We start from the raw sequence: 26,121 nt of genomic DNA on the forward strand, positions 1-26,121 counted from the left end.
AGGCAGCTTCTGAAAAGAAGAGACCAAAAGATTTAAAAGTGACCTCAGAAAGGAGAAGGGAAGGAAAAAAAGAGGAGGAAACGAGGTTTGAAAAGCAGGGAAAAGAAAAATAGATTACGAATTTGCCCCAGGCAAGAAAAAAGCACAGCTCCTGGTAGTTCTGGCAAACTCAGAGAGGAAATAAAGAGTGCAGATGGCTGTCCGGTCTGCTGTGCATTGGGAGCGGATAATGTACATATTGCTCACTCCTTTTTGTTTACATCTTAACGATGTTTTTGCTGAGGGGTAAAGGTCTGTATGGGTGTGTGGCAATCATCATAAGACTTCTATTAGAAATAACCTGCTTTGAGATGGTTCTTGGTATAAATCTACACACTAAGGCTACATCTATCTCTTCTGCCTGTAACAGTCCAATAACCTTTTTTTTTTTTTTGTTCAGATGCAAAAGACACAAATCAGCTCACGACACATCTAAACTCTTTCCACTAAAATAGCATGCTTGTATCAAACCTGCCTACCACAAGCATACCCTGGTATCTGCCATCATCAAATCCTGCTCAGGCATCATCTGGGAAGACTGCAATTTGTCATGAGACAAAACCATGCCAGAAAGCTCATTAAAGATAAAACCCTGTGGGTGATCACCCTTTAACACTCAGAGTTATGCCCTTGCCTTGTTTTACTTATGAATACATACGTAGCGGATTAGTCTTGCCGTTTTGGTTTGCTGAAATTTGATGTCCTCACTCAGACTTGTGTTGGAGACTGGCTGAATATGTGAGGCTTAGACGCAGCTTTGTGCCCGGACATGCCTAAATGGTAGAGGATGATTGCTGGACACAATTTCTTCTTCTGAGTTCTCTGCTACCATTTTAAGCAATGAGCAACATCAAAGAAATGGCCTGGCCTTTTGATCTAATTGTAGCAGTTCCCCTATGCAGAGCAATTTGGCAGTGATTTTATTGAAACACATTAAAACATTTTACAGCGTAGTCATAAATGGTTCTAATATTCCACCTTTAGGTTTCAGGAGGGAAAAATACATTTTTAATGGAAATACATGACTCAAGAAAAGACTGTTGATATGCTAGTGTTATGGAAGAGCTTCCTAAAATAGTTTTTCCTACTCGCAGGAAGAAGTGCCCTCTAGAGGTGCCTCTCATTCTCCTAGGACAACGAAAGAAGCCCTAATGACTAGGTTAGATGAGCTACTTAATTTTTAGATAAAGTCAGCTGAGAGAAACTTTACTCTGTGATGAAAACGTGGCATGTGACAGGTGCCAGCTGTGGGCTCCACATTGGTTTCTTTCAGTTAGATGTGTTTGTTTTATACCAGTTCCCAAGTTTTGGGTTCTTCCCTCTCCCAGGTGGTTGAAGAAGACTGTGAGGGTGGGTAGCTACACTGTCCTGTGAAAATCTGAAAGCTTGGGCAGCATTTGTAGCAGGAATTCATCATCTAGAGTATTAAGTGGAGTATTAAGTATTAATACTTTAATTATTAAATTCTAAACTAAATACAGATTTTTTAATTTCTGCTTTGGTTCTCTTTTAGTTATAGACACAAGGCTTGCTTGTCACTCAGACGAGCAAGTAGAAGAGTGAGCATGTCACGGAGCACTGGACATACATCCAACAGAAAACCCACGGCTGCAGAGTATTGCTGCTTTGGATAACAAGGGTCCCCTCCTGGGCAGTGTGATGCTCAAACTACAGCAGCAGATTTCCAGCCACACTCTGCAAGGTGAGAAGGACCCTGAAGATCATCTGACCTCCAGCAGTGATGAGTCTAAATTTGGTTGAAAATGGGACTTGTTTAATTTTGGTTTTGTGCCCTCAATTACTACACTCACCCTGAGCCCTTTTCTGACTATTAAAAGCTGAGCAATAATAGGCATGAAAATATCTTCTGCTTCAATAAATGACATTTTGCAGCATCTGTTTCTTCTTTGTTTTGACTTCCTACAAATACTCTAATAAACAGGTTGACTGGATTTTGTCCAGAAATGAGCACATTTTTAGAAAATACAAGATGAAAAACAAGTAGTAAATTCTGAATGTGTTAAAATAAGAACTTATCCTAAATGCCCAAATGAAGCAATTGCAGTCAGGAAGAAGCCCAGAAGCATGACCAATGGATTCAGTCAGACACTAATCAACACAGCTCAGATGTCCGGTATTGAGTATCAGTTTCTTGCAATAAACAGCAAACAATCTAGAAGCTAAAAGGGGCTTGCAGGCATTATTTGATGAATAATTTTGCCTAGCAAATCCATTTAAGAAAGGTTAGATGCTTCCAGGAAAGATGATAATGGCACAGGAGAAAAAGTAATCAAATAAATTATTCACTCAGTTCTATTGATTACTGTATTATCAAAACAGCTAATATTCTACAGTTACCTGGATCTGCTGCAATAAATTTTTCAGCTGAACCAGAAATTCTTTAGCTTCCTTTGCTTTATCTGAAACTCCATTTAAAGCCTGAGACAGCTGTGCCTGCAAGAAAAAAAAGGGGAAAATAGAAAAAAATTAGAGATAAAATGCAAATGTGCTTCTTACTAATCCTTGGTTTTGAGGATTAATAATGTGCTAAAAGGCTTACTTACAGTCACATGTATTCTTACACGCACAAAGTGTTTGTGCTAGAAAAAGGATTGTTAAGATTTTAATTGTAATAAGATTTGATAGAGGTGAAATATGCATGTGGGAGCAGTCAAGTATTGTGTCTGCACATTCCACTTTATTGCAGTGACTTGGTAAGTCAAAACATCTTTTTATTAGACAGCTACCCACATATGTAAGGAAATAATAGTCTTACACTTACACAGGAGCATCTGTTGTGCTGAAAAATCCCCAAGTGCTTTCGCAAAGAGCACTTTTTTCACTGAAGTCTGACTTTTTTACAAATGTGGCTGACTCTACCAAAGCTGAGATACACAAGGCCTTCAAACACAAATCTGCATTTTCAGACTTTACAGTAATATCCCTTTGGGGCTCCAGCTTCCCATGCTCCACTCAACAAAAGGGTGAATATTTCTGGAAAAGTTGGGGGAAAAAAAAAACCCTTCCTCTAACTTTTGACTTGTGAGAAATAAGGACTGTATCTATTTTAAGTCCACACTGAAGACCCAACATTCTCTTTGCTCAGCTGGTACCTGAGACCTCTAGAATGAGCAAACTGCTTCTTGATGGACTTCCAAGACAGGAAGGAGATGGTGGTTCTGTCTGCAGGCAGACCCAGAATTGTTGTGATCTGACAGGAGCAGCATTGGTGTAACTTCCCTGGAAGCCCTGCTGCTATTACAGAAACCGTATTGCTCCACTTGTCAGCCCATGACAAGCTCAGATCCAGCTCTACTTCTCTGTGTAGACATAACACAGAGTGGCCAGACAGGTCCCATCATGATGGTCCTGCAGGTTAAACACTTTTTGTGGGTCTACCCCTTAGGTAGACTTGGCAACCACCAGATTGCCAATGCCCAGTTAATTATCCTTGCCAAATGGATGTGACAGTTGACATGACAAAATGGAAAATGAAGTATCTTTGCTTATGTTGGGCTTTCAGAAGGCTAATTCCTCTTCTTGATTCCTTAGGACCAGAGTGTGCCTTGAGACAGAACCTTGTAGATTGGAAGGCACAAAGGTTATGAGCCTCTAGGAGGAGAAATAATTGAAATTCAGTAAGTCACCACTTGTTCTCTGCTTCCCTTTTGCTCCTGGAGGGAAGAAAATCACTCCATGCCTGAAAAGCTCACTTCTTCAGGCTGCCAAAGTTTTGAGCTTACCTCCTGCCTGAATATCTCCTACTCATCCTCCCTTTGTGCTCACTCATCCGCACAGGACAATGAAGAGCAGTCCCTGGCAACTCCTTCTGGGCATTTCACAACCTAGCTCCAAGGCAGGCAGCCTTACACAGCCAGAGGCACATGCCTAAACCCACATGGCTCTGTGGGAAGTGAGTATAAACCCTGACTGGAAGCTGGGACTGAATTATACACAAAGCAGCCATCCTAGAGTTTTTTTCCTCGTACTCACACAATTTTTTTTCCTTTTAGTCTAGCTGTGGGTATTACATCAGTGCTAAATTTGAAAATAAGATATGCTTTACTACAACTCAATTGTAGAAAATATAATGGGAAAACACATTACTTGCTGGTTTCTCAATATTTGAAAATTTAATATTCTTTTATACAAACTCCTGTCACTTCACAAAAATTTAAAGTGATGATATTCAATATTAACAGTACCTGAGGTCACAGAACTAAACTCTAAGTCCTTGGAAGGGTCCCCATCTTCTGCCAGATCAGATAACCAGGTTTCCAGATCAGCTCTCCATGGGCTGATCACAGTTGCCAGAGTTTAAAGCCTATCCTTTTTGATTGCATTTAGTGCTCTATCTACAAGGCACATTTGACCCTTTGGTTAATCAATCTGATGCAGGACAACGTGGAAGCAGCATATGACCAAGTGGCTGGGGACAAAGCGAGAAAGAAATAGGTGGCAAAAGCATGGTACACTCTGCCTTTGACTGGCCCAACAATTTGCCCCAGGGAGGCAAGGGCTCCGCTCTTTCAAATCAAATCCAATGGTTAGTCCCAACAAAAGTAAAAATTCCACTTTACTGATACCTGTCCTAGCCCCTAAATCATCTCAAAGTGCATTTCACTAGATAAGAAAAGCCAAAAGCTATACACGGGCATCACAGTAGCCATAGAAAACTTAATCACTGCAGTGGAATCGTAACTGGCATATGTACGATGGCAATTAGCACAGTCACGCCTGGCTCCCAGCACAATCCCATTGCAAAGAGCTGCAATAGGAATTCAGCGATGTCATTGTTCAAAGGGCTCATAAGCAAATTGCTGTGTTCATTAAAACCTGTGGTTGCATTAAGACAACTGCAGCATGAAGCCAAAGAGAACAGATCTCCATTTGTGAAACCCACTTAGAGAGAATAGTCTTGTTTTTCCAAGCATTTGTAAAAGATACCTTCCAAAGCAGTGGAATTCAGCCATGTATTTCCTATTAAAATCAAATGGAGCTATATGACTAAGCCCTCAGTAAACCAACCAAGCCATAAAAAATGCCTTGCACACTCAGAACAATATTTCCTGATGCAGAAATATTTACTGGAAGCCAAACTGAAATGTGACAAACTCCGTTGACTGTGACAATTAGTAACTCCTGACAAATGGTATTCTACCTGCTGTTATCCTTACTTCAATACCTGGTCTTGCAACCAAAAATGTGGATGCTGGAGATGGATACCAAGTTTCTACTTCTATCAGCTACAAGAACAGAGAAATAATGAGGGTGAGTAATTAAACACAGATGAGTATGGAAGACTGATGCTTCCTTTGATTTCAGAAAATGAACCAGATAATGCCAACATCTTTATTCAACCGAACAGTTCATGCTCATTTAATTTGTTTTCCCTCTATCTCTCTTTAGCAGCAGATTAACTATTGATTAGATAAGCTTACACTGGTGCTGAATTGTGAAACAGCCCTCGTTTTTGGGAACACAAGCCTCTAGGCTGCCAAATAAAAGCAGGCGTTCAGGCTCTGATACTTGCCTTCAACCACCTGCCTGCTCACCTGTCACAGACCTACACAACTGTCCCTTTTTATCAGCATTTTGAGTTGTTTGTATACATATATATACAATATAATTCAGAATGGGCATAGCTGAAATGCATTTGCCATCACTCCTCATAGTAGGTCAAAAAGCTTATTAACTTGTATCTGTCAGCAGATTTCAGTGTTGATTTTCTTGTTATGAAGACCTGAAAGGACTTAACTTTGGCAGTAGACGTACACAGTTTTACTTCATAAACTATTGGTCTAGATGCACAATTCATGCAAGTGAATATAGTAAAGTCCAGTCAGCGGATTTACACTGTTTTATGCCATTGGGCCCCTGGTTTTATTGCACACAATTTTTAATTGCACAGGTTGCATGCAGCCGTGTACAGGGGAAACCTGCACCACTAACAGCAGCCAACCAGTCTTGTAGAGCTTTCACACCAGCAGTACAGCTGAGGGTAAACACATGTTTCATTGCACATTCTGAAGCACTGTACGGACAAGGTTATACACTCTATTTGCCACTAAATCACTACATATGGCCCAGGCAAAGGAGTAGTCAAGCAGGTTGAACAGATGGTTGTTATAGAAGTGGAAGGGTAATGGATTCTGAAGCTGAAGGCAGGCAGAACCTCTGGAAAATCACCTTCAGAGGCAAGTACAAAAACTAGTTCAAGTTTGCTGGTGCAGGATGAAACTGCAAAAGGTGGGGAAACAGCTCTGGCAGCCTTTCCTAGGTGAAGAATATCAGCCTCTGGCTTTAGAAGGAGATAAGCCGGTACTTATCAGCTGATGGTAAACAACTGTCAGTCCACAAATTTACGGGGCTAAGAATGCTTACAGGCATCCCTTCCACCAGCCATGCCTGGAGCATCTGGAAAGAACACATGCAACTTGAATTATGTTTGGCATCCCACTCAATGTAAGTAATTTATGGTTTAGCCAAAGCAACTACAGGTAATAAACTTGTAGATATTGCTGTATCTGCAAACTATCTCTAAGCAGAAGTACCTAATTCCAAAACAATTTATCTGAATGAATGTGAGCTGATGATTTATGCTGCCTGGCTTAATGGTTCCATTATATGTATTTTCTGCAAAACACATTGTTCTGGGAAAAATAGTACTCACAAGAGCACAATTTTAGAGCCCACAAATTAGTTGATTTTGAATATTTTTTTCACATTGATTGAATCTGTAAATCAGAAGAAAAACACATTCTGTGATACCTCACTCCTAGAAAAAAAAATGATGTAAAAACACAAACCACCAGGGTTTTCTTCTTTCTTTTGACAATATTTGACAGTAGGCAAAAAAAAATATGACTGACTGCACATCTTGATTATACCAGAGTTTATCACATTGTTCAAAATGCATTAAACAGTTTTAAATCAAGGAGGACCATAAGACAGCTGGCCTCTCACACTCCAAAGCACTGACCACACTTGCACAGTGAACTCAGTCCCTGATCATTAAAATAAAATTCCACTCAGAAGTGGATCCTGCCATTAGCACAAGTAGCAATAGCTGCAAATTTGTAATCTGCTCCTTCTGAGCCAAGAAAACATTTCCTTTGCACAAATGCCTGCCACATAAGGAGGAGATGGCTGAGCCCTTGGCAGCAAGTATTCAGACTGAAACATGTATTGACATTTGTCTTCCTCAGATGGACAAACTATGTAGAACACCCCAAAGGGTATCTTTTTTGAGTGTTAAAATTGAAAGTGATTTTTTTTTTGCCTTGCCAAATGTCTAAGTGTAGCTTGTGCTGACCCACAGCATGGACAGAGAGACCAGACTTGGCTTTGTCCTCTCCTGCAGTGTCTGAAAGGATCTCTTTGTAGCAGAGAGTGAGAAGCAGGGAATCCTGCAGAGCTGGCCAAGTTCTCTTTGCACAGCTATGGGGAAAGGCCTTTCCCCTCAGTACTTCAGGAGCAGCCCTGAAGGACTGCTCTCAGAGCTCAGGTATGTAAGTCCCTTCAGTACATTGATGTGTTTTAACTAATAATTTTCCCAGGGTTCACTGTTCCTGGCAAGAATAAGCTAACTTCATACACTTTCCCAACTTCTAAAGTCATGTCCTGCTCTTTATTCAGATGGTTGCAAAGTCTTATTTTAACAATAAGAGTACTAGAACTCAACAAACCACCTGTGCTGCAAAGCAGTTGGCTCTGGTCATCCCATGGGGGCTCCAGAAAGGGCTAAGGACTATCACTTGCCGGGAAGCAGGAATCAGACTGCGACGTCATGTGAATCAGAAAAAGCTTTACTTGTCCCCAGACCCTATCCATCCTACAACTCCTTACTCATCTTTGTGTCATGGAGTTCCCTCCAGTCATTCCTCCTGGTCTCTTTGGGATCTGAGTGGGAGGGGAGAACTCTTTGAGACCCAGGAGAAAACACAATGTCCCATGATGGTCCTGAACATGCTCCCCAGTGTAAAACATTCAGGTGGCTCCGAGCCACTCTCCCTCATGAACACATGGTGGGAAACAGCCATAACAGTTCCCACTGAATCCCAGGTGAAAGGGAGACAGTGAAAGGAAGGGATGACCATCCTGACTCCTTACAGGCAGCTGCTGCCACTCGCAAGAGGATAGGATGGCCAAAGACCACATGGAAGGCAAGCAAGTTAGTGAGGTAGACTCAGCAATTACAGAATCATAGAATCATGGAATGGTTTGTGCTGGAAAGGGCCTTAAAGATCATCCAGTTCCAACCCCGCTGCCATGGGCAGCGACACCTCCCACCAGCCCAGGCTGCCCAAGGTCCCATCCAGGGATGGGGCAGCCACAGCTTCCCTGGGCAACCTGTGCCAGTGCCTGACTGGGCTCATCATGAAGAATTTCTTCCTAATGTCTAGTCTAAATCTCCCCCTCTCCAATTCAAAGCCAGGTGTCTGCATGACACTTGTTTGAGCCTGAGATTTGCTGGCTGAGATAGGTGAGGCCAGCATGGGACAGAGTCTGGGTTTTCTAACCCTGAGCAGAGGCTGCAAGGTTGCTGAGCAGTCAGGAAGTACTAGAGACCCAAGAGCACCTTGCCAAGGGAGAAAAAGTCTGGGAGGATGATGAACATCAAGTGGCTTCAAGTCCCACAAACTCCAGCCTGAGGTCAGTGTGTTGGGATGAACGAATCCCAGTGCCAAGCATTGCCCCAGTCCCGAGCATCACCTGAGCATCAAGCACCACCTGACCACCAAGCATTGACTAAGCGCAGAGCATTGCCTGAGCGTTGATCATCACCTGAGCGCTGAGCATCATCCCAGCACTGAGCATCACTTGAGCATCAAACATCATCTGAGCACCAAGCATTGCCCCAGCACCAAGCATCGCCCCAGTGCCAAGCATTGCCCCAGCCTCAAGCATCGCTTGAGTGCCAAACATCACCAGAGTGCCAAGAATTGCCCCAGTGCCAAGCATCGCCACAATGCCAAGCATCGCTCCAGTGCAGAGCATTGCCTGAGCGTTGATCACCACCTGAGCACTGAGCATCACCCCAATGCTGAGCATCACCTGAGTGCCTAGCATCACCCTGGTGCACCAAGCATTGCCCAAGTGCCAAGCATTGCCCCAGCACAGAGCATAACCTGAGTGCAGAGCATCAACTGAGCACTGAGCATCACCTGAGCGCCGAGCATCACCTGAGCACCGAGCATCGCCCCAGCACCGAGCATCGCCCCAGCGCTGAACAGCACCTGAGTATCAAGCATCATCTGAGTGCTGAGCATTGCCCCAGCACCAAGCATCGCCCCAGTGCCAAGCATTGCCTCAGCCTCAAGCATCGCCTGAGCACCAGGCATCACCGGAGCACCAAGCATCGCCCCAGTGCCAAGCATTGCCCCAGTGCAGAGCATTGCCTGAGTGTTGATCACCACCTGAGCACTGAGCATCACCCCGGTGCCGAGCATCACCCTGGTGCACCAAGCATTGCCCAAGCGCCAAGCATTGCCCCAGCACAGAGCATCACCTGAGTGCTGAGCATCACCTGAGCGCTGAGCATTGCCCCAGTGGCGAGCATCACCCCAGCGCTGAACAGCACCTGAGTATCAAGCATCATCTGAGTGCCAAGCATTGCCTCAGCCTCAAGCATCGCCTGAGCACCAGGCGTCACCGGAGCACCAAGCATCGCCCCAGTGCTAAGCATTGCCCCAGTGCAGAGCATTGCCTGAGTGTTGATCGTCACCTGGGCACTGAGCATCACCCCAGCGCTAAGCATCACCCCGGTGCCGAGCATCACCCCGGTGCCGAGCAACACCTGAGCACCGACCAACACCTGAGCACCGAGCATCACCTGAGCGCCGGGCATCACCTGAGCGCCGGGCATCACGCCGGTGCCGAGCATCACCTGAGCACCGAGCATCACCTGAGCGCCGGGCATCGTCCGAGCGCGGGGACTCACCTTGTGCTGCTTCCAGACGGCGCCCAGCGCCTTGATGTCGTGCTGGCCGTGCCTGCCCTCCTCCAGGCAGCGGGCGCAGACGGGCCCGCGGCAGGTCCCGCAGTACATGCTGTAGCATTCCGGGTCGTGCTCGGCGCAGGCGGGGGCCCTGCGGCCGCCGGCCGCCGCCGTCCCTTCGTGTTCGGGGGGCGCCCCGGGCGGCGGCAGCAGGCGGTGCTTGGCGAAGGGCCCGCGGGCCGGGTGGCAGCGGCGCTGGCAGGAGGCGCAGTACAGCACCTGGCACTGCTCGCACAGCGCGGCCGCCGGCTCGGGGGGGCTGCGGTCGCACAGCTGGCACTTGGCGGCGGCGGCGGCCGCGCGGCCCTGCCGGTAGCGCTGCACGATGGTCTCCAGCAGCCGGTTGCGGGGGAAGCCGCGGAGCCCGCGCTGGTCCAGGGAGGCGCTCCGGTGGCACTGCGGGCAGGTGAGCGAGGAGCCGGCGGGGCCCCGCGGAGCCGCTCCCGGGGGCGCCAGCGGCAGCACCCGCACGCCGTTCGGGGACTTGAGGCTGGGCGCGTAGGAGCCGTAGCCGCTGTCGGTCTCGCTGTGCAGGCTCAGCTTGTCCGCGTGGTCCCCGCCGCCGCCTCCCCCCGCCGCGCACTCGGGAGGCTGGAGGCCGGGCGGGAGGTGCCGCTCGCCGTCGGGGGTCTGCACGGCGATGGTGCGGGCGCAGGGCAGGCAGACGTTGTGCGAGCAGGGCAGGATGATGGGCTCGCGGAACAGCGACCCGCACACCGGGCACTTCAGCTCCTCTTCCATGGCGGCGGCGACTCCGCGCGCGGGGCGCCCGGCGGGGTCAGGCGGGGCCGCCCGCGGCGCGACCCCTTCCCCGCGCGGCGCCCGCCGTTCAGCACCCCGCGGGCGGACAGCTCCGCGGCGCGGCGGGGCCGCCCCGGGGACCCGGGAGGGGCGGGGGCGGGAGGAGCCCTTCCCAGCGAATGGGCGAGCGGCCCGGCCTACGGCGGCGAGCGGCGAGAGAGCGTCGTGAAGGGGGCTCCGTACGGCGGCGTCCTCGGCTGTTCGAGCAGAGCCATTGTTTGGGGAGCGGATCGAAGGCAGGCGCGGTTTCCCTATCCCTAGTAGCCCTCTCTCCCCTCCCAGAGGAAAGGAGAAAGGAGGACGCTTGCCAGCAAACTAATTCCTTCATGTGAATCTCACGGTGCTGGAGCGTAGAAGCAGATTGGACGTCAGGAAAAATATCTTCACCGAAAGGGTTGTCGGGCACTGGCAGATGCTGCCCAGGGAGGGGGTTGAGTCACCATCCCTGGAGGTGTTCAAAAAATGCATAGGCAAAGCGCTTAGGGATATCATAGAATCATAGAATAACCAGGTTGGAAGAGACCCACCGGATCATCGAGTCCAACCGTTCCTATCAAACACTAAACCATGCCCCTCAGCACCTCGTCCACCCGTGCCTTAAACACCTCCAGGGAAGGCGATTCAACCACCTCCCTGGGCAGCCTGTTCCAGTGCCCAATGACCCTTTCTGTGAAGAATTTTTTCCTAATGTCCAGCCTAAACCTCCCCTGGCGGAGCTTGAGGCCATTCCCTCTTGTCCTGTCCCCTGTCACTTGGGAGAAGAGGCCAGCATCCTCCTCTCTACAACCTCCTTTCAGGTAGTTATAGAGAGCAATGAGGTCTCCCCTCAGCCACCTCTTCTCCAGGCTAAACAACCCCAGCTCTCTCAGCTGCTGCATATGAAATCCATATGATTTAGTAGTGAACAGGTATGCTAGGGTTTGGTGATCTCAAAGGTCCCTTCCAACCTAGTGATTCCGTGGTTCTATGATTATATACGATCACGGAATCATAGAATGGTTTGGTTTGGAAGGAACCTTTACAGGTCATCTGGTCTGGACCCCCTGCAGTGAGCAGGGACATCGTCAGCTAGATCAGGTTGCTCCGGGCCCCAGTGGCATAACCGAGATGCACAAAATGTCAGGCACTGTTAGAGGGAAGAATGAAAAAAGAGTTAAAAGACAGAAGCCAGGACCCCGTTTACAAATGCTGGTGCTGGAAGGGAGGGAAGTGTAGCGAGCAGGGAGACGTGCCGCATCGCTAGAGCTTGTAGCCATGTAAGCCCAACACAAATTCACTGTGAAGATAAATCAGGGATGACAGCTCGGAGTTTATGAACTGAAAATAACCATCCTTAGAAGAAAGAAACCAGCAGTGGGAAATCCCCCATCTGTTTTGTTTACTCTACACATGCTTAGTGTGGATGTAGCAGTGGCTTATTTTGATAGTGAAGAGATATATAAGAGTGATTTCACTGGCTTTTTTTCCTCATTCATCTGTCTTGTTTAAAAGCCACTTCTGTATTATGACTTCAGTTCCATAAGCAGATCCAAATTTTTGTTTGCTTTAAAATGCGAGCTGGTTGTTTCAGCTGTTTAACAAACGTAGGACTAACTGGTGTCAACTGGAAAAATGAAGAGAGAGAATATATTACATGCATCCCTTCTCATAATAATGTTTCCTAATGCATGATGAACATTTTGTGACACTGGATAGGAAAGGATTTTCTAGTTTCAGGTTTTGCTTTTGCCACATTATTAAAACTTTTGATGCATGGAAGAGAAGAAATGGGAACAGAGAATAGAAATATATTAAAGCTTCCATTTTTTTCAGTCTTCCCTCTCTGCAGTTTTCCTTCTTGTATCTTGCCTAGCCACTGTCATGACAAGCTGAGGGGGGTGAAGGTACCAAGGGATTTAAAGCTTTGTAGGTCCCCAGTTCAAGGTGGAAAGGGGCAGATTTGTCTCTTGGCACATAAAAGAAATAGCCCTGACCCACATAAACCTGCCTGTCTTCTGGCTTGGTACCTTTTTCTTTCCTTTGACCTCTATGCCAAAATCGACAGTTTATAGACTGACTGTGTGTTTGGGCTACCTCCAGTCAGAAACCTCAGCAGTGCAAGAAATGTTCTGAAACACCATTGATTTCACAGCTACCTTATGCTACTACATGGCAAGAAAAAGCTGTGGGTGAAATGCTGTTATCTTTGTAGTCTCTGTTCTCTCTTCTGCCGTCTGTCAGCAGTGGGAGTGGATGAATGCTAAACATTTCTTGTAGACTTAGAGGTGAATCCAAGTCACAAATTTCAAGGCTGTGTTGGAAGCTATAATCCTGAGGGTAATTAGGGAGGCATAGTAGCTTTTCCCTGAACTTGTGCCTTCTCTTTTACCCATCTTGTGCATAAGGTGCCAGTGATCATAACGTGTGTAATGGTAGCATCAGGCCTGAGACATCTGAGCAAAAATAGATGCATCAGCCAGGAAGCAATACAGATGCAAAGGTATGAAGACGAAGCCTGACCAGCTCCATTTGACAGCTGATTCTTAGCCAGGGTTTACAACTTCCAGAATTCTAATACACTGCATTTCACATTTTCATTTTGAACGCTACTTAGAGTTTATGTAATATCCTAGAATTGTTTGTGTTTAATTACAGAGGGAAGTGTCAAGAAAGAAACCATATCTGAAGGACAACCACACTCTTTCAAACTGAACTTTACTTCTCTCCACAAACTTGATCTGCCCTGAGAGCATATTTCCATAACAGATGACATTTTAAATGGAGATGTGTTCTTCTCTGTTGTGTGGTGTGACTTTTACTTCATTTAGGATCTTTTGTTGTCTACTTTATAAGTTCATCTCAAATGTTTATACCCAGGAGAGACATGGCTTTGAGAGCAAGGAAAGCTAGGTGGTCTAGTTCACCCATTTACCTATCCTTCTGATCCCACTACAGCTCTTGTTTCCAAGGAATTGTAGAGTTTGAATGCAGAAACCTTCCTCCCTATGGCACCAGCGACTGCAAGTGGAACTAGCACCTAGAGTAGTAATACTCAATGTTCCGATGGGTTTAGGTTGCACAGCACAGATTTTCCCCTTTACGACAAATGTTTATCTGGATAACTGTAAGTGCACTATTGATGAGAGAGATGAACAGATGAAACACTGCTGTCATCCTTACTGCTCCAGAGGGCAGAAAGGAAACTAATTAAGTACTGAAAAATGCGACTGAGCTCAAGTGATCCCTGTAAAGCCCCCAGATGGACTTTGGACACCCTTACTCTTGCTAAAGGACAGATCATACTGAGTCAATCCCACTAATTTTAATAGAGTTATTCATAAAGCACTGTTCGGTCTAAGCCTGATAGAATTGGGCCTTTACTGTGTTTTGTAATCAAGCCATTTTTATAATGGAGATGAACCCTATGATTTCTCATCTTTATGTTCAAATGAGCCTTTAATCTGTTAGAGCTCTAACAGTATATGGATAACCTAGAAACCCTATTCTGGCAGTCCTGACTTTGATCTTTATTTTAATACTTCAGTATCACTAGTATCATCCCCTTAAACTATTTACCCTCTGTAAGAACTTATTAGCATCTTTTATATCCCCCTAACAGGAAAAAATGTTAATGAGTTTTATTTATAAATTTATATAAAATAAGATAAGGCAGATTGCAGTACAACCCCTCAGTAAGGAGAGAGATTTGATTCATCTTTTTGCCTCTCTTGTTTTATTGCTTCTTCCTTCTCCTTCTGTTTGTTGTTCTTTTTGTTGTTGTTGTTTTCCCATTCCTTTTCATGTATCGTTTTATATTTTATAGTGACCTCACATATTAGACACTTTCCAATTAAATTTCTCAGGTTTTTTTCCGGCACTAGCTGTCCACCAAGGTTACTTCACTTTCTTCAGTTTTCTTCTTTTACCACTGCTGTTTCCCCATGGGGAACATTTTGATTTCAGTATTCCAGCATCACGCCCACAAACGGGCATCACTGCAAGCACAGATCCTTTTGTTTGAAGGTCAACAGAAAAAAACAGATCTTATCTCCACAAGTGCTTATTCCATTGCCAAAAAAAGAGGACAGAGAGAGAGTTCATGAGAGCAGAGAAGCACCTGGGCTAATGCCAGCAGCTTGTGTGGCAGTTTAAGGTGAAGAGTCTTGCTGCCTAGCTATAAATGCACATGTCACAGTTTAGCCCTTGGCCAGTAGCTGAGCAGTATACAGCAACTCTATCACCCCACTCACCCAGTGGGATGCAGCAAGACTCAGAAAAGGAAAGGAAAACTCATGGGTTGAAATAAAGAACAGTTTTAATAAAACAATAAAAAAGAAAGAAAAATGATGCTGCTACCACTTCTAATGTAATTAAATATACGAAACGCTACTCAGCCTATTCCACAGTGAATATTTTTTTAAATGGTTGGACTCGATGATCCGATGGGTCTTTTCCAACCTGGTGATTCTATGATTCTATGATTGTGGCGCCCACCAGTTCCAGCAAACACAAAGGTCACAGCAGATGCAGAGATCTCCGGACCTGGAACAAAATGCAGAGCGCTGAAAGCAGGACATAGAGAGCAGGGGGGCTGAGAGAAAGGGACCACTCAGAGCAGGCAGAAGAGATTGCTGCCTTTGGAAAAATTCTCACTTCATACTGAGTGTGATGTTTATGGTGTCAAATACTTTCTTTGGCCAGTTTGGGTCAGCTGTCCTGACTGTGTCCCCTCCCAGCTTCTTGTGCACACCTGCACCTGCAAAACACAGGAAGCTGAAAAGATCCTTGATCTCTTCGCAACAGCTATAAACATTGATATTTTTCAGCATTATTCTCATACTAAAATCTAGAGAAACAGCAGCTGCTGGGAAGAAAATTAATTCTGTCCCAGCCAGACATAAACATTACCTAACAACAACATGTGTTATCAGCATTGCTCTCAAACTAAATCCAAAATGCAGCAGCTACTTGGTAGAAAGTTAACTCTACCCTGGTCAAAACCAGGACAGCATGGTTTTGGATGCCCTCAGCAACCACCGTGGACAATGCATCTACAGCTGCTGGTCATCTCTGACTTTTAAGCTGGAGTACTAACCAGTAGCTATGTGTTTTGATACATACCTCCCACTTACACCTTGGCATTGCTCTTATGCAAAAGAAACAACACACCACAGTGTAATCTCACCTCTTCATCATGTTCTTTACCCAGAATCTTCTTCCCAGCTTTATCAGCTCGATCTGTGTTGCATATCCTGTTTGAGGGGTGATGTGGCAAAGATGTATGAGAGGGTTGGCTTCCACTGTGGCTTAGAGGAAAAGCTCCTTGTCTGTGGGGCAGGGCAGCTTTGGAAGTGGAAGCTATGAGATATCTTTTTCCCATCTTTCCTTGCTTTTGTAGATTTGCATTAGGTACATTATGTAGATGTAACAGTTTTGAAATCTGTTTGGTTCTGGGATTTCTTTTGAGCATGCATTCAAGTAGCTATTATGTTATTTAGGCTTTTCAAATGTTTGCACATTGATCTCTTCATGAAAGGAACTCAGGCAGAGCTTGGCAGGAGCCCAGAAGAGTATCCCAGAAGCACGGCTGCTGATAAAAAGCTTATCTGTTGACTAGCAGAAGACCGTATCTGTAATAGAAATGCAGCTACATATTGAATTTTCTCCATCAGAGGAGTAAATCCACCATAAAAATATAATTTACAACTGAGGACAATTCTAAACAATGGGATTTTAGTCAGACTGTCTGCTGAGTATGTGCTTGTTACAATGGTTAAACAGCAAAAAATAATGCTTCACCCTAAACATTGCTTGATGAATACTCGTACTTCTAAATCTACTCCAGCAATCTAAGAATGAAATTTGATTCAGAGGAAAATACTGCTTTAAACATACATGCCAACAGAAGTGGTAGGTTGACACTGAAGAGGTTGGTTTCAATAATTCTTAACATATTTGAACTGAAAAGAAAACACAAAGAAAACACAAAAGGCACTAACCTACAATCAGGGCTCTTGAAAAACAGGATCTCATATTTCTGTGATGTCTACAAATACCTCAGACGGCAAGTCTCTGGAATTACTCTAGAGACATCTTGCCTTTTCTGCTGTGCGAGGAGCCCTCTCTTTGTTGCTGTTCCGGCAGTGGAGTGATATCTTTTCTTCGCTGCTACAGTTCAACTTGCAGGCAGCGTTGTCAGAAGAGTGCTTGTTCTTTTGAAAGGTGAAAAGACTGGACCTTGAGCAGCTGCATGTAAAGTAGAGCAGGAAATTGTGCCTTGCTTTGAACACATTTCAGAACACCATTGACACCTGGATCATGGTCAACATCTTCACAATATGATTATTGTAGAGAGCTCTTGTTGCATTTGCTGCCTTTTTTTTAAAGTAAGTGTGTGAACTTCTCACACACCTGACTTGGTTTCAATAGGTATCATGGCACAGATCAGGTTATGGCTCCTTATTTTGTTCCCCATGCCCTCTTGAAGAGAGGATTGTAGGAAGCTGTCCTGAGCACAGACTTGCAGTTTGTCTTAACCCTCTCTTCCCATCCTGCCTCAGTTCCCTGCTCATGCCTATAAGGGAAAGAAGCTTATCTGGCTTTTTAAGACACTAGCCAAGGATTATATAAAATCCAAACTTGTCCCAGGGTTCCCGTTGCAGTAAGATTGGAAGGAGGTAGGAAAAAGTACTGGCATCCTAAAGACTGAGGGCAGAGAGGGAATAGAGGAGAGGGACAAACAACCCTGACAATCAGAGAAAGAGCAAGTTATCTTAACACTGAGGTGCTATCATTTCCTAAGATCACAAGGCTGGCTGAAAGAAGGGCTAGGTACTTGTATATACAATTGTAAAGTGGAGGTAAATTGCCACCATGTGGCAACCTCTCCACATGTAAAGAAAGTACTTTACATAAAGGAGGTAGTGAATTTTTGTTCCTGAAAGGGCAGGGAATATTCTGTGAAGTGGACTAAGGAGCTGATCCATTTGTGACTCAGTGAGAAAGGGTTTTTATCTAGACAGGAGGCCCTAGTAGCTTTTCTACAGCTTTGCTATACAGAAGAAAAGATAAAAAGTGTTGTCATTGCTAAGCAAAAGACAGCTGGTGAGGAAATTTCCCTGACTCATAAAGGTTCTATAAATACCCTGAGAGATGGGCTTTGCTATTCTATTCTCTAGGTGGCCCAAGATCAGATCCTCCCACAGGGTCTCCAGAAACCGTGCCCTGAATGCATACTCAAAAGACTAAGACACCTGTGAAACCTGCCTTGACTGTAGCTACTGGGACAAAATTTACATGGAGTTATAGAGGGTATGACCAAAGCCTCCTCTATTTATTGCAGTGTCATCCAGGAGCATTGAAAATCAGTGGGAAGTTTGAAAGCTGCATGGAGAAAAAAGGAGTAGAAGCCAAGAAAACACTGAGGAGAAATGTAGGAGATGATAATTGTGAGTAAGACCCAGATGGATGGGCTGCAGAAATGAGGGCTGCTATGGGCTTCCATCTCTCTTTTCAGCTTCATTTCTGTTAAGTAAACAAGAACTCCTACGTTGCTACACACCAGAGAATCAAGGAGACTTGTGCACTGCCAGTTCGCAATTAGGTGGGCACTGTAACCCGGCATAAAATCGCTGTCACCACTGTAAAGGGAGGTCCTTTCTGTCACCATGCCTCGATGCCCATTCTTATCACCTCTTCTGTGCTCATGGTAGCTTTAACACAGACACAAGAATTGATCCAGCCCCAATGTTTCTTTTTCAGCGTTGACATTTCCATTCAGAGATGCTCATGCCTGCACAAGGATAGGGGTGGGAAGGAGTGGGCCCTTGCAGCACCACTAAGAATTTGTACCAAATGCTAAAAGCAATGTCCATGGCCTGAGACATCAGCACCAATCAACTGGGGAGGCAAGTTCATAAGATGCTAGGCTTTATATACTTTTCCCATCAATACAACACCACTCTCTTCAGCAGCCCATTGAGCCGCCCAGTAAGAGGGAGGAAACAGATATCAGCCAAATCAATCACACCTGCACCATCAATATTTATTATTGCTTTGTTTAGCATTACATTTTCTGATTTGAAAAACAACTTATTTGTGCCTTTATTCTCTCTTTCCTTTTGCTACATTTTCCTTTCATCTATGATAGTATCTTTTAATACAATTAAATAGGCACAGAGATGTTGCTTCCCTCCCCTTATGCTGCTTTCCCTTGTTACTCTTCATAGAATCATAGAATCACCAGGTTGGAAGAGACCAGCTGGATCATCGAGTCCAACCATTCCTATCAAACACTAAACCATGCCCCTCAGTGCCTCGTCCACCCATGCCTTAAACACCTCCAGGAAGGTGAATCAACCACCTCCCTGGGCAGCCTGTTCCAGTGCCCAATGACCCTTTCTGTGAAAATTTTTTTCCTAATGATCAGCCTAAACTTCCCCTGGTGGAGCTTGAGGCCATTCCCTCTTGTCCTGTCCCCTGTCACTTGGGACACTCTGTCCTTGTTGCAGATAAAGACCCTCCCCTCCTGACAGGTATTGCAGCCTTTCTGCCCTTCTCCTATCACTCATCACACTGACAGACACCTCCTTCTAATATGCTGCTTTTTCCCCACCCCACACCAAGCCCAGCTCCAGCTGTGCTTTGTCTCCTCCATGGACAAGAGGGAAACAATCTGGAGAACACGATTCCTACACAGAGAGGTGTGGGTAATCCCATCAATCCTCTGTACTGGCTATGGTAAGAAACCATCACTGAAGATAAGGAAGATTTGCCTGCTTGTCCCTCAGGCACTAAAGGATTGCCCTTTTCCTACCTTCACTGCAGAGGAAGGAGCAGCCAGCAATGGGGTACAACGCTGACCATGAGGTTTTCTTTTTCACTTTGCTGTGATACCAGAGGTGTAGGGTCATCCCTGGGCAAAACCCCTCGCATAAAGAGACCTTATGCGTCAGTTGCATTTTCTAATGCTAGCCCCTGAACTCTATAACAGAGACGTTTGCATGAAGAAAGCAGCATCACTGGAATCCTGTGTACCCCTAGCAATCTAGGTGATTGAGGCACATAGGAAGTGTCACCATTTAGCGAACTGCAAAGTACTAAACCAGAAGAAATGCAAGGCCCTTCTGATCCAGAGTCAGAAGGTACAAACACGACTACAAATCCTATAGAGCACACCAGACAGTCTGGCCCATCAGATTCGAGTTCTTAATCTACGTTCACCTCGCACCATTGTAACCACTGTTTTCAATAGCTTGAGCTGCTTTTTTCACCATTGCGTGTACATAACAAAGTATGCACAGAATCAAGTATATACAGTGGCTAGTTGCTCGTTATGCTTCTGCTACCATCCTGCAGGAATGGCTAATCCACATTCAGGACTCCTATTCACTCCTTTAGCTTCATCATTTCCCAGTACGCAGCGCTTTGGAAACTAGAATTCCATAAATTCCACTTTGCAAAAAAAAACCCCAACCATTACCAATCTGATTTCAATTTTCTTCTTATACTTGCTTTGATATACACAAAGATGAATGAAATGGTATTATTTGTCAAATACCCAAACTACTGCATGCATATTTAAGATCAAATCTGTCAGCACATTACCCCAGCTGCAGAAAGATTAGTCAGAATCTCCCCCCTCAACTTTTCCCTGCTAAGTCTCTTGCTGTGCTCTTGCCTCTGAGTTGATTCCACTTTTAATTTTATGTTTCCATCAATAGCAGAGAAGTAAAACAGCTGAAGGGGACAGATAAGGGACTTAGCCCACTGCAAGCACCATCCAACTCCAAATTGGATTGACTGGCTGAGTGCCCCCAAGTCCTCCATGGATATGCAATTTAATAGAAAGAAAAACCTCCACACACAAAAGAAAAATACGCAGAAAATAATAAGGCCAGTTTATGAAACATAAAAGTTTCAGCAATGTGTATATGATTATAGCCTTAATTCAAAAGAAATGTAGCATACATGCTCTTATGTTACCCAAGGAAAAAAGAACTCCAGCTGATTGTTTAATTTGTCCTTTTACTAAATCATTTTTTAGCAAGCCATTACCCAAGGAAGAACATAAAAAAAGGCCATATCACATCAGCCTGGTGATGAACCTTCTCCACTTTGTCTTTGACCACAACCAAGAATGGATACTGAGGGAACACTACAAAATAGGTGTGCAACAAAACACATGGGGAAAAGTGCTAAGGAGAATCTGAAGAAGAGGCAAAATAGGTTAAGGCAGGTGGAGGAACTAAAATAATTCCCTTAGTTCTGTAGACAGCTGTATATGCAACGTATCAGAGCACACAAGGCTTTATTCCCATGGATGAGCGCACATGGATTTCTATGAAGGCAGCTCCAAGCAGAAGTGATGCTCACAGGAAACAGCACTCATGTTTCTGCAAAAGTGCTCCCTTGCCTGATGACAGTGAATGGAGATCAGCTCCCCTGCCTGCAGAGGCAGAGCAGTGGGGATTTGGCCAACCATTCTTTTTTATTTTCTCTTTAACTTGAGATATTGCCCCCAAGATTCAACCAGTTTTAACCGCAAGGAGAAATTGTATATCTTCAATGTGTTGGCACCTTCTGTAATTGTTCAGTTAATGGGAAGTTTAAGATTATAACAGTCCTACCAAACTCCTTTATCCCAAAGCAGACAGGTCTCTGCCCTTGTAGTATGCTGTGCTGTCCTCATCTCTCACTAGCCTTCTTTTAAATTATTCTGCTTGGCCTCACAACTTGCCTCTCCTTGATCTCCTAATAGGATGGTGACCCTCTGATCCCTTTCCAGGAGCTCTGCCTGCAACCTAACCTTTCCAGACTGCCAAACTTTCATTTGCTCCTCATTTCCCTCCTGCTGTGCCACCAGTGTCACCAGACCCTTTCTGCATCCAGATCTTTCCATTTGCTTTCATTATTTTTCTGCTGGGAAAATGCAGTTCGTCCTATTCACTGCTAGACCACCACTGTAGCACCTGTGTAACAAAAAAATCAGTGAAGCATTACAACATTTGCAGCGGCTCATTTAGCAGCACACAAATGTTTTGCACAGGGTGAATGTGGTGATTTCTATTTGCTCCTAATAATTGGAGTGTCTCCAATTTGAACACTGCTGGGTTGTTTGGTGGGGTTGGTTCTAATTTAGTGAAACTGAGTCTCCATTTGCGATCTGTGCACAGCACGGGTCTGCAGGCAAGAGGTGGATGGTGGGATTTATTTCACCCTTAGAGTGTGGCTCATCCTGCTGTGGAACTGGCACCTCCGGCCACAGGGACCAGCTGCCCACCACCCTGGCTGTGCTGCTCCAGGCAGCTGGTGAGGTTAGACCTTACACCCACCCATCAGGTGAGTCAAGCTCGATGAGGGAAATGCTGTCTCAGGGTCTTTGTCTGCTAAAAGCAGACAGCAGCACTCCCAGCTAGGGGCTGGAGAGGCACTGCAGGCACAAACTCTGAATCCCAGAAGAGATGGTGGCATCAGTCTTCTGGCAAAACACCAGTCTGTACAACAGGTCCCCACTCTGCTCACTGTCCTGCCTGCTTCTAGGCATCAGATTATTTAGAACAGAATACCTCATGGAAGATCTCTGGCCTTACTGACAGCTGTGTCTGTTTATACCATGACTGTTGTAAGCAATGCTAGCTCTGACATTCAGACTTAATTGACCTGCATCCCTCAAGGATACAGAACGAAGAAAAGCTGTGCTATAAATACACTGAAATAGGCCATGCATCCCTGTCAAGAAAGCCCTTCATCTCTCCTGTCACTGTCTTGCCTGGGGGTTCAGTGAGACTGTAGGTTCCCTGTGATGCCTGTCCCAGGCACGCGTCCAGGCGCAGCGGCATGGCTGCGCAGCCTTCCTCCAGCCCACAGAGCTGGTCCAGCCACGGGCGAATTGATGGCACCGGTCCCCTCTATTAACTCTTATGAGTGGAAGGACATTCCTCTGGTCTTCCTTATCTTCTCAGAAACTGTCACTAATCCCAGATGGCTCACTTTGTGGCTTGCTGGGTAGGTCAAAGAGCCATTTTTTCAGCAGAAGCCATAATTACCAGTGTTTCAATATAAGGGGCAATTGCCACTGACAAACATCCCCTGCTCAGGTAAAGAGATCATAGAATCATAGAATTACCAGGTTGGAAAAGACCCACCGGATCATCGAGTCCAACCATTCCTATCCATCATTAAACCATGCCCCTTAGCACCTCATCCACCCGTGCCTTAAACACCTCCAGGGAAGGTGACTCAACCACCTCCCTGGGCAGCCTCTTCCAGTGCCCAGTGACCCTTTCTGTGAAAAACTTTTTCCTAATGTCCAGCCTGAACCTCCCCTGGTGGGGCTTGAGGCCATTCCCCCTTGTCCTGTCCCCTGTCACTTGGGAGAAGAGGCCAGCACCTTCCTCTCCACAACCTCCTTTCAGGTAGTTGTAGAGAGCAATGAGGTCTCCCCTCAGCCTCCTCTTCTAAGCTAACACTTGGGTGATATACAGGCTAGTCGGTACTATTACCCACATGTAGTGATGTCATCAGTGAAGTCATTATTTGAGACAAAAGGGGTCTCAAAATAGTACTAGATTCTTTTCATGCATGTAAGCCTGTTCTGTGTGAGTATATATACCTAAGACATACCTATTGATCATCTCTGAGTAATTTCAGACTGCTTTTCTGTAGCTCCCTTACAACCCAGAGTAGATGGGTGGGAATTAGGGGCGAATGAGATCTACAGGAATTCTGTAAGAAGCTGCTGAGGTGACCCCAGAGGCCAGGAAGGCACTCGCCTTCCACTTGCTTCTTACTCTTTCAGTGTTTAAAATTTCTAATATTTTTACCGAGCCATTTGTCAGACTGTTACTAATAATTACGATAATCACAAGAACAGTGTAAGTATTAAAGTGTGGGTTTGTGATGTTCTAAGACACTTGAATGGTATTATATCATGAGAAATTGAAACTATTTTTCCTGTGCATTTTTTTTTACATCTCCAAGAAGTAAGGATAGTATGCCTTGAATCTGTTCTATAAAAAAGTAGTTGCCTTCATTTTCCAGTAATATAAATATAGCACGACAAACTATATACATATACATATACATATACATATACATATACATATACATATACATATACATATACCCTCAGCCTTCACAGCTGTTAATAAATATGAATTTACATTTAGTCAGTAACTGCTGTTCAAGGTTTCTTTCTAGGTGCTCAGGGATGAGTTAAACATAACTTTGATTACAGGGTGATGCATTCCTCATATGAAAAGCTAGCAAAAGGAGCTCGTTTGATAGCAGAAGAGGCAGCCAGCAGTGATTAAAACAAGCAAATGTCCTGGGGAAGCGTTTGAAGCAAACTGCAGGCCCTGATCAAAGCACAGGTAACGTAAGCAACACAAGGGTAGTAGGAAGAACTTGTCTTTTATTAGACCAGCACACACTATTGGAGAAAATGGGCAACTTCTGATACAAAGACCTTTCTTCAGGTCTGTCATTCGGTCTAATAAAAAGTGTTGTGTATGTCGCTTCTCTTATGTTCACAGACCACTGCTGAGCTAATACTCCTGCTGCTACAGCAGAGGTAAGTCTTGCTGATAGACATGACTGATGCCACACCGTCTAAAAGTTTCGGGGAATAATCCAGATCTTAATTATTCTAGAACAGAAAGGCAGTTCCCAAGGAAAATTTATTTGAATTATTGAAAGACAGCTCTGTTAGAGGAAGAAGAAAAAAGCAATTGAAAGGCGTGTTTGTCAAAGCCCAACATTTCTATTATAGCAGTGGCAAGAAACTGTTTTCCAACATGGTGAAGGTTACTGTAGAGAGAAGCTGCCCAAAGTCCCTGTCTCTCACAATCACTCTCTGGCTTTGTGAAACTTTATTCCGCTAACTTCAGGTATTTATTTGTTTCTTAATCTGTAACTATGCACCCCTCTGCCCTACCTGACTGGTTGCCTACCAAACAGACAAAAAAAAAAAAAAGCCCTCCTGCCAAATTCTCCCAAGAGCTGCAAGATTGACAAGAAGCACAGAGGAGAGCTGAGAAGACCCCTCTCCATCTCATATTTGCAAGGGCTTCAATGCTTCTCAGTAATTCTTCATCTCCCAGCAGCAGCTTCCTCCACCCTGAGGACTTGTGACCTTCATGAGGAAGGAGGCTGAGCTGATGATAAGAGCCTGAGCCACATGTGGAATGGCAGAGAGAAAACAGTGGCACAGGAAGGGAGAAGGGAAAGGTGTTTAACTGGAGTGAGAATTTCTGCAAAGGCAGCATTTGACATAGAGATGGGCAATAACTTGAAGAAGAACGAACCTCAATTTTATGTTTGGGCTATATAAGGACATGAAACAGATTTTGGGGTTGGAATTGTTTGGTCCTGAACGTCACTAGGGTGCTCTGGAGAACTGTGGGATGGGACTGAACTGGTAGGAGGCAGGTAAAAGTCCGGGAAGGGGAGTGTGGCTCCTTTGCGAGAAGCTTATTTGAAACTGCCCACCCCTCGCGGGGGTTGATGCAAGGTTGCTGCAGGGGAAAGAGCAAGACAAGGATGAGAAGGACAAAATGTTAAGCCAAGCCTTTCATTTTTTTTTATGCCAAGTGAATCCTTTTTGTGAAGCATTTTGATTGAAGGTAATGCTGACACATGCTCCAGTTGTAAATCTGCCAGTTTGCTTCCAAACTGTCTGTGATCAGGGGAACATTTTCACCAGTCTGCTATGCTGCCAAACAGGCAGGCAAGCAGGAGAGAGACAGGGTGGCTGACTAGTTTCCAAATGTCAAGGTTTGCCTTTAACTCTCCCCCTCTCTCCCTTAGTTTTATAGAGGCAGGCTGCCCATTTGTGAAGGCAGCGCCTTGAGCAAGAGGACTGTTAGTGCTCTCTGGACACTGGCTACCAATGCTGCACACAGCTCCTGAAGACTTAGCACACAGGAATCCCTAAGGAATGCATCTTTATCTGTTTCTTTGGGGGCTGTTTTTTTCTCAGTCTGTGTAACATTGTGTGAGAAGCTGCTGCAAAGTCCTGAGCAAATGTCACCTGCACCTTCCTTGTTAATGAAGAGCTGAGCTCTTGTTACAGATCCTGTCTTTGTACCAGTTTATTCCTCTTACAGACACGGTACATTGTGCACAAGACTCTTCAGAGAGCACATATATAGTTTAACAATAACACATGGCCAGATGTATTTCCTCTCAGAGGCAGAAGATGTGAGAGTATTTCCCTAAATAAAAACATCCCCCATCTATTCAATCCTTCCATATTTCTGCAGACGAAGACCTGAGGAAAGAGAAGAAATTGTCATCTTTCC

General features: G+C 45.1%; 1 protein-coding gene and 1 long non-coding RNA gene across 4 annotated transcripts in view; one reads left to right on the forward strand and one right to left on the reverse strand.

Annotated features, from left to right (window-relative positions):
* TRIM67 (tripartite motif containing 67) overlaps positions 1-10,819 on the reverse strand; it is a 35,971-nt gene extending 25,152 nt beyond the window's left edge. For 2 of the 3 annotated variants that reach the window (XM_069852325.1, XM_069852323.1), the window contains exons 1-2: positions 9,983-10,783; positions 2,398-2,493 (exon numbers count right to left, since the gene is read on the reverse strand). In XM_069852325.1, the coding sequence (XP_069708426.1) occupies positions 2,398-2,493; positions 9,983-10,780 (894 nt within the window). In that variant the 5' untranslated portion in view covers positions 10,781-10,783. Of the gene's footprint in view, positions 1-2,397; positions 2,494-9,982 lie in introns of all 3 variants that reach the window. The other variant, XM_069852322.1, reaches the window with a different exon arrangement.
* Positions 10,313-25,867, forward strand: LOC138718105 (uncharacterized). The gene is made up of 3 exons (XR_011337010.1): positions 10,313-10,445; positions 24,355-24,392; positions 25,628-25,867. It is a non-coding gene; the product is annotated as an uncharacterized lncRNA (long non-coding RNA).
* The last annotated feature ends 254 nt before the right edge of the window (positions 25,868-26,121 follow it).

This window comes from Phaenicophaeus curvirostris, chromosome 2 (genome assembly GCF_032191515.1).
Source record: "Phaenicophaeus curvirostris isolate KB17595 chromosome 2, BPBGC_Pcur_1.0, whole genome shotgun sequence".
Lineage (NCBI taxonomy): Eukaryota > Metazoa > Chordata > Aves > Cuculiformes > Cuculidae > Phaenicophaeus > Phaenicophaeus curvirostris.